Here is a 9,280-nt window from a genome sequence, read left to right as displayed (position 1 = left end):
TGACAATCAGAAGTTCCCGATTGGACCCCCGTTTTATTTCACAAGATAATGATCAACTAACTAGTCACTATAATTTGCTGTCATATGTGAACACCTGCCATACTCGATCATGCGTTTAGTTGATAAATAACGACTACCCTCAGCTTGTACAGTTGTAGTTTATCCTGGTAAGACGGCGAATCGATATAATCAATTGTTCTCTTTCTTTCCTTATGTTTTCCATCACAGACATCTTTACCCCGTCACTCACAGTAACCAACGGTGACGGAAAAACATAGGCCTACCCTCCTCTCCAAGTGTGCCTATTCAACAGGCATAAATTGATACCTCAAGCATCGTTTTCATCCAGCTGGCTTCTCTTAAGCAGACAACAATTCAAAGTTTTGACTCGTCTGAAAAAGACATGGTTAATGTTTTAGAAAGCAAAAAATATATACTAAATCAAATAGTTTAGGCAAGCCTATTTGAGGAGAACAGGAAAAGAATACGAAGTCAAGTGAAAACACAGTGTTGAAGGTCTGCACTGGACAGGCACCTGAGACGAGACACCTGCATAGACAGAAATAGTAATGGCGTCTTTTTGTAGGCACTATAATCCGCCATGGTTCGTTCGACAAAGCCTATGGAGAAAATTAATGGCGTTTTTGGATAAACGCCGAAAATAACGTATGGTAAACACGGGTTTAGGCCATTTTATACGTTTTATTCTATACAATAATCTTAATCGGCTAATGTCACTTTGTGAGTTATGACGAATTTATGTAAAACAAAAAAAAACACAAAGACTTCATAATTCGCTAAAGTAATGTTAACTGAATGCTATTATATCATAGAAAAAACGTGTAAACTCTCGTGTTAACCGCAGACCTTATTTTTGACGTTTATTCCAAAACATTAATATTTCGTAATTATTTTTTTCCCATAGGAATGGCTAAACGAAGCAGGGTTTTAAGACCACAAGCTGGCGAGCAGAGAAGCGCACTTGACTAACATTATTCATGATTATGATATTTTGAGTTTCTCTCATGTGCACCATTTAATTAACAATTTTTTATTCCATATGATAAATGCCTCTCTGCCACTAAATATATTTTTGAGATTATACTGCCCCCCAGCGGGGAGAAAAAAAACGTTCAGGAACGTTTCTAAAACCGTGTTGGTTCTTGAATGCAGCCTATACGGCTTGCAATCACTCATGTGACCCGTTCGGGATGTTTTGTATTTAGCAACGTCATTGTAATCAGACGCCACACGAAGACGTTCCTGCAGAAGGTGATTGTCGCTTGGTCTAACATTTAGATTTTTAAAAAATGGTGAAAGTAACATTTAACTCGTCCTTTGGACAAAGGGATTTGAAGAAGGCATGCAATGCCGAAGCGCTTATTCCGGAGGAGAGGGTGAGTTGAGCTAAACCAATGTGGTTAATATTTGTTGCGAAGGATGTTCGACGCAACTAACGTGGATGACGCAACTTTGTATCAGTTTAAACAATGTAGAAACATAACTGAAACAAAGTAACGTCTATTAGAAACATGTATAGATAGACTCTTGATAATTCAACCCGTGACCCGAGCGACGTCGTAAAATGTCTGTTAAGCAAATTATTTTCGGTAGGCTTAGTGGTGTTCGCAGTTGCTGGCCTGGGCAGAACCGTGCTATCTTTCTGTTTCGGTAGAGGCCTGTAACTGAAATGCGTGAAGATCACTCCTGTCGTCTTTCCTATTTATTCGAATAATTGTTCCTGTTTGTGTTCGTGTGTTTTTGGTTCTGAAGAGTAAAAAGTAAATGCGTTTATATAGACGACATACACAAAGTATTGATAAAATGAAGTGTATTTGTGTCGAAGGTCGGTGTGAGGTCTTTCCTCCTGATAAAGCAATAAGAGGGAACTTTTGATAACAAAATGCATGCTGTGTACAGACAGGTTAACAAAAACAAAATATCAACTGTCAGTTAGTAGATGCTGTATCCGTAATTAGAAGCCTGTGAGTCCAAACTCATCCCAAGAGCCTGGATTCATGTCTATAAATCTAAGGTTGGCGCAGGGTAGTAATAACATGTTATAGGGCCCGGGCTACCAATAAGTGCGCAGTTACACACTAAATAAAATTTCAGTTTAAGTGCCCATAAAGTTAGTGCATTCGAAAGGTATTCAGACCCCTTCACCTTTTCCACATTTTGATACATTACAGCCTTATTCAAAAAATCTATTCAATAAAAAAATATACTCCTCAATCTACACACAATACCCCATAATGACAAAGTGAAAAAAGGATTGTAGAAATTTGAGCAAATTCATAAAAAATGAAGTGGGTGCAGTGTACTAAGGCACTGTATAGAAGTGCTTAAGTGTCAGTACAGACCCGGGTTTGATCCCAGGCTGTGTCATAACCAGCTGTGACCGGGAGTTCCATAGGACGTCGCACAATTGGCCCAGCATCGTCTGGGTTAGCGGAGGGTTTGGCCAGTGGGGCTTTACTTGTCTCATAGCACTCTAGTGACTCCTTGTGGCGGCCCGGGCGCCTGCAGGCTGACGTCGGTTGTCAGGTGAGCGGTGTTAAATCTGACACTTTGGTACAGCTGTCTTCTGGGTTATGAAGTGCGGTTTGGTGGGTCATGTTTCGAGGATGCATGCCTTGACCTTTCCGAGGCCGTTGGGGAGATGAGACAAGATCGCAATTTGATATCACGAAATTGTGGAGAAAAGGGGGGGTAAAATACAAAAAACAGTAATGCTTTATTTACATAAGTATTCAGACCCTTTGCGATGAGACATGAAATTGAGCTCGGGTGCATCCTGCTTCCATTGATCATCCTTGAGATGTTTCTACAACTTCATTGGAGTCCACTTGTGGTAAATTCAATTGATTGGACATGATTTGGAAAGGCACATACCTGTCTGTATAAGGTCCCTCAGTTGACAGTGCTTGTCGGAGCAAAAACCAAGCCATGAGGTCGAAGGAATTGTCTCTAGAGCTCCGAGACAGGATTGTGTCGAGGCACAGATCTGGGGAAGGGTACCAAAAAGTGTCTGCAGCATTGAAGGTCCCCACAGTACTCTCGTTCTGGAAGAAGTTTGGAACCACCAATACTGTTCCTAGAGCTGGCTACCCAGACAAACTGAGCAATCGGGGGAGAAGGGCCTTGGTCGGGGGAGGGACCAAGAACCCAATGGTCAGTCTGACAGAGGTCCAGAGTTCCTGTGGAGATGGGAGAACCTTCCAGAAGGACAACCATCTCTGCAGCACTCCACCAATCAGGCCTTTATGAGTGAGTGGCCAGACTGAAGCCACACCTCAGTAAAAGCACATGACAGCCCGCATAGAGTTGGCACCTAAAGGACTCCGACCCAGAGAAACGAGATTCTCTGGTCTGATGAGGCCAAGATTGAACTCTTTGGCCTGAATACCAAGCGTCACATCTGTAGGACTCTAGGCAGTGCTCATCACCTAGCCCATACCATCCCTACGGTGAAGCATGGTGGTGGCAGCACCATGCTGTGGGGATGTTTTTCAGCTGCACAGACTGGGAGACTAGTCATGATTGAGGGAAAGATGTACCGAGATCCTTGATTAAAAACCTTCTCACCAGTCTGAGATCCTGAGCGCTCTGGAGCAGGTTAACCTTCCAACAGGACAACAACCCTAAGCACGCAGCCAAGACAACGCAGGAGTGGCTTCAGGACAAGCCTCTGAATGTCCTTGAGTGACCCAGCCAGAGCCTGGACTTGAACCTGATTGAACATCTCTAGAGAGAGCTAAAAATATCTGTGCAGCTACGTTCCCCATTCAACCTGACAGAGCTTGAGAGGATCTGCAGAGAAGAGTCAGAGAATTTCCCAAATACATGTGTGCCAAGCTTGTAGCGCCATACCCAAGAAGACTCGAGTCTGTAATCACTGCTTTGTCATTATGGGATATTGTGTGTAGATTGAGCGGGGAAAACAACTTAATCCATTTTAGAATAAGGCTGTAACCTAACAAAATGTGGAAATAGGAACTGGTCTGAATACTTTCCAAATGCATTGGAAATAGAGTACAGGTGAGATTGCAAGTCTATAGAGAATTCATTCACTATAGAGAATCTGAGTGAGTAGAGGAATGCAGCAGCCAGGGACAGACCTGGGGAGAAAATGCCACTGCTTAGAAAGACCTGGAAATCATGTCTGTTTCACAAGTAGGAGAGCAGTTTGGACAGTCAGACAGGTGATTTAAACAGGTGATGTCCTGGATAAGGCGTCAGAGGCTAGTGAAGGTCTGTGATGTGACCAGACTAGAGGTCGACCGATTATGATTTTAACACAGATACCGATTATTGGAGGACTAAAAAAGCCGATACCGATTAATCGGCCGATTTTAAAATAAAACATTAAAAAAATATATATATAATTTACCTTTGCTTCTACTACGTTCGTGTAACAGGCAGGCTACTCGTGGAGTGCAATGGTTAGAGCGTTGGACTAGTTAACTGTGCGGTTGCAAGATTGGAACCCCTGAGCTGACAAGGTGAAAATCTGTCGTTCTGCCCCTGAACAAGGCCGTTAACCCACAGTTCCTAGGCAGTCATTGAAAATAAGAATGTGTTCTTTAACTGACTTCCCTAGTTAAATAAAAGGTATACATTTTTTATAAATAATTTATTTGTTTTAAATAATTGGAAATCGGGACCCAAAAATACCGATTTCCTATTGTTATGAAAACTTGAAATCGGCCCTAATTAATCGGCCATTCCGATTAATCGGTCGACCTCTAGACCAGACACAGCATGGTCCACAGAGACCAGCCATGAGCCATCTCCTTATTCCTGACCTTTAGCCATGTTAATAAGCTAACCTGAAATGATTAGAGTGAGACAAGCATGGCCATCATTCAATTGCCCCTGTATCTGTTGTAAATTTTGAAATCATGAAAATATACACCTTGGTTTACCTCAAGCACGTCTCTCGTTGGGACTATTGACAGTGGACTAATGGGGGGGGGGGGGGGCCAGGACAGTGTTCTTCCACTAAAGTACGAGCATGAGGATCTCAGATCAGATGAGGAAAACGAAGAAAAAAACTGATCTCCAGAGAGCTGTTGACATCCACTCTTTTGTTTCAATACGAACCCCACCCCAACTCTGCATAAACAACCAACAGTTCAGGAAAAGGGCCTGCCACCAAATTACAACATGTCTCTAGACTCCATAATATTAAAGTGAGGGAGCAAAATAACAGATGATGATGGAGAGGGCTAAAAGATAAGGCAGTAAATGAATAATGGTTAGAAAGAATGTCTTGAGGTAGACGAAGGCATGATGGAAATGAGGTGAAAGGTCACAGAGAGGGGGGGTTGGGGGGAAGATTGGCTGTGTTTGAATTGTACGTTATATAAGCATCTCTCACTGCTACCATACTCCCAACTGATGTCAACAGAACACACCACAGCTGTATTGTGACTAAGCAGCACTCTTATTTGAATCGCACTGTTTGGCTATGTTGTGTTGGAGCTATTTTAATTTGAACAAAGAGGATTTATAGAGGTCAGTTTCCTTAATGATTCATCTGGGCTGATATACTGTTAATATTGGTTCATCAACCTGTCTCAATTATGTAATGAAACATACAGGCAGACATGCTGGTATTGTGAGAGGCTGACCAGCTGTATTTAGGCCTTACTTTGTATGTTATAGAGGACCGCAATTGGGGGGGGGGGGTCTTCAGGCTTTTTTGTGTATGTATCCACTGCAATTGTTAATATAGACCTATGCACTGTATCTGTTGCCTGGTGTAATGTATTTTAAATGATCAAATGTGCATGTAACGTTTTAGCTCTGTTTCTTCTCTCTCAGGACCTGGAGGATGGCATGCGGGTGCGTCGGCAGTCCAAGGTGTGGTGCTGGTGCATGTGCCTGGGTCTGGCTCTCATGCTGTCCGGTGTGGTGGTGGGAGGGGCCTACCTCTACAAGTCCTACATACAGCAGGTGAGATGGGTTGTTGGTTAGACCCCTATAATGCCATAGGCTCAACTATATAGTGAACAAATTTAAACAAGAATTTCAACAATTTTACTGAGTTACAGTTCATACAAGCCATGGGAGCCATGGGTGGGCCAGTCAATCAACTTGTTTTCCCCCACAAAAGGGGCTTTATTACAGACAGAAATACTCCTCAGTTTCATCAACTGTCTGGGTGGCTGGTCTCAGACGATCACGCAGGTGAAGAAGCCAGATGTGGAGGTCCTGGGCTGATGTGGTTTCACGTGGTCTGCGGTTGTCATGGCAGTTAGACGTACTGCCAAATTCTCTAAAGTGACATTGGAGGTGGCTTGTAGTAGAGAAATGAACATTCAATTCTTTGGCAATAGCTGTGGTGGACATTCTTGCAGTCAACATGCCAATTGCACACTCATTCAACTTGAGACATCGGTGGCATTGTGTTGTGACAGAACGGTACATTTTAGAGTGGCCTTTTATTGTCCCCAACACTGTAATGATCATGCTGTTTAATCAGCTTCTGGATATGCCACACCTGTCGTGTGGATGGAATATTTTGGCAAAAGAGAAACGCTAACAGGGATATAAACAAATTTGTGCACAATTTGAGAGAAATAAGCTTTTTGTGTGTATGGAACATTTTTGGGATTGTTTATTTCAGCTCATTGTATGGGACCAATACTTTACATGTTTTATATTTTTGTTCAGTATAGTTAAAGCTTCCTTTCCTTGGTTAGAGGACACATTTGCACCCGCTGTTGTCTGGTTTCCCAGACACAGATTAAGCCTAGTCTTGGACTAACAAGCACTCTGAATGAACCCCTAATTGGGAGAGATTTCGGTGAAACCAACCCAGAGTGTGCTAGCTAACTATACATTGTTGGTAAGGTAGAGAGAGTCGGGGTGAGAGAAGTCCTCACTGTCGTTGTCTCACCCCGTCTTCCTCAGGAGGACCCGGTGTATTTCTGCGGGGTGGACTACCGTGAGCGGGACTACATGGTTCAGGACGAGGTGGCCCTGCCCTCTGCTCTAAGACACATCCAGGAGAGCATCCGTGTGCTTGAGGAGGTGGAGCTAATCAACGTGCCCGTGCCCGAGTTCTCCGACAGCGACCCGGCCGACATCGTCCATGACTTCAAAAACGTGAGAGGAGAACACTGCTACACACACACACACACACACCAGGTTTCCATCCAACATTTTTATGCAAGTAAAGTGCACGTCGCATAAAAAGTCACGACAGGCCTAAACAGAACATTTGTCGGTAAACTTTCCAAAAGCCGACAACACTAAATACGCTAGACTAGGTGAGCTCTTTGTGTTATGCGAGAATTATGCAAGAAATGTCGTTGGAAATATTGATAACCGTCATATCGAAGTAAACTTGGAGTCACGCGATGACCTGCACCTCCCCCTGTGACTTGTTGGGGAAGCATGCAGTTTATTAGGCTACAGATGAAATAAGTTTTCATGAACTTCAGAGTGGTGAACTTGCACAATAATGAGCATGGTGCTCCTTTCTAATAAATATCAAGGGTCTTATTCTGGTGACATGATGAACAATGCTTGGCTGTCGTTTGACAAATCAAAATAATCTTTCTCTTTCATCCATAATCTTATGTAGGCTATACTCCCATATGTATCTGTTAGCTAGAGCGCATGTGGCAATACCGGAGTGGGCACACTCGCTATTTAACCTTCCTAGAGCAGGCGTTCCGCTAGCAGAACCCCTCAACAACATTCCGCTGAAAAGGCAGCGCCTGAAATTCCAAAATATTTTTTTTGAAATATGTAACTTTCACATATTAACAAGTCCAATAGAGCAAATGAAAGACACTTCTTGTTAATCTACCCATTGTGTCCGATTTCAAAAATGCTTCACAGCGAAAGCACAACATATGATTGTTAGGTCACCGCCAAGTCAAAAAAACACAGCCCTTTTTCCAGCCAAAGAGAGGAGTCACAAAAAGCAGAAATATAGATAAAATGAATCACTAACCTTTGATCATCTTCATCAGATGACACTCATAGGACATCATTTTACACAATACATGTATGTTTTGTTCGATAAAGTTCATATTTATATCCAAAAATCTCAGTTTACATTGGCTCGTTACGTGCAGTAATGTTTTGATTCATAATAAACATTGATAAAAGATACAAGTGTTATTCACAGAATTAAATAAACTTCTCCTTAATGTAACCGCTGTGTCAGATTTCAAAGAAACTTCACGGAAAAAGCATAATCTGAGAATGGCGCTCAGAGCCAAATCCAGCCAAAGAAATATCTGCCATGTTGGAGTCAACAGAAGTTAGAAATAATACTATAAATATTCACTTACCTTTGATGATCATCAGAAGGCACCAATAAGTCAGTTTGATGAAATGCATCTCTGATGGGAAAATGTGGATTTTAGAATATTCACAAGAAAATCTGTAAATTTTTTGGTGCTGCAGGTAGTCTAGTGGTTAGAGCGTTGGGCCAGTAACTGAAAGGTTACTGGATCGAATCCCCGAGTTGACAAGGTCTGTCATTCTGCCCCTGAACAAAGTGTTTAACTCACTTAGGCCGTCATTGAAAATAAGAATTTGTTCTTATCCTAGTTAAAAAATAATTTGATGGAAACTGATGTCAAATGTTGTATATCTAGCTGCTACCATTCATTTACGGCTCAGAGGAAAGCCATTCCACCAGGGTATTAGCCGTCAAACTCCTATTTTTAGAAACACAATGAAATGAAACACGTGCTGAATTGAAGTTGTTGAATGTAAAGTACTTCCGGGTGTTTTTGTAGTGTTGGATCTAATTCCTTTCCTCCTCCTCAGAGGCTGACAGCCTACCTGGACCTGAGTCTGAACAAGTGCTACGTCATCCCCCTCAACACCTCCATCGTCATGCCTCCCAAAGACTTGCTGGAGTTGCTCATCAACATCAAGGTATCTGTAACACACACACACACAGATGACTGAAGCTGTTTTATATGTATTTCAATTATCAAATCAATCAAATGTTGAAGGAAATAATGTTAATTAAGTGTGTGATTTGCAACCTAGGCTGGTACCTACCTTCCCCAGTCCTACCTGGTCCATGAGCAGATGATGGTGACTGAGCGTCTGGAGAACGTTGACCAGCTGGGATACTTCATCTACAGCCTCTGCAAGGGCAGAGACACCTACAAGCTGGAACGCAGAGAGACCATACTGGGTTAGTACTGCTGACACACACACACACCATACCGGGTTAGTACTACACACACGCGCACACCATACCGGGTTAGTACTACGCGCACACCATACCGGGTTAGTG

General features: G+C 42.6%; 1 protein-coding gene across 1 annotated transcript in view; it reads left to right on the top strand.

Moving 5' to 3' along the window:
• The first annotated feature begins 1,113 nt into the window (after positions 1 to 1,113).
• LOC139413044 (integral membrane protein 2B-like) overlaps positions 1,114 to 9,280 on the top strand; it is a 15,344-nt gene continuing 7,177 nt past the window's right edge. The window contains exons 1-5 of the mRNA XM_071160054.1: positions 1,114 to 1,397; positions 5,830 to 5,961; positions 6,922 to 7,116; positions 8,800 to 8,910; positions 9,028 to 9,178. Of these exons, the coding sequence (XP_071016155.1) occupies positions 1,311 to 1,397; positions 5,830 to 5,961; positions 6,922 to 7,116; positions 8,800 to 8,910; positions 9,028 to 9,178 (676 nt within the window). The 5' untranslated portion in view covers positions 1,114 to 1,310. The remainder of the gene's footprint in view (positions 1,398 to 5,829; positions 5,962 to 6,921; positions 7,117 to 8,799; positions 8,911 to 9,027; positions 9,179 to 9,280) is intronic.

The sequence above is a fragment of the Oncorhynchus clarkii genome, chromosome 7, assembly GCF_045791955.1.
Source record: "Oncorhynchus clarkii lewisi isolate Uvic-CL-2024 chromosome 7, UVic_Ocla_1.0, whole genome shotgun sequence".
In the NCBI taxonomy this organism is placed as follows: domain Eukaryota; kingdom Metazoa; phylum Chordata; class Actinopteri; order Salmoniformes; family Salmonidae; genus Oncorhynchus; species Oncorhynchus clarkii.
This window is presented reverse-complemented; position numbering and strand designations above follow the sequence as displayed.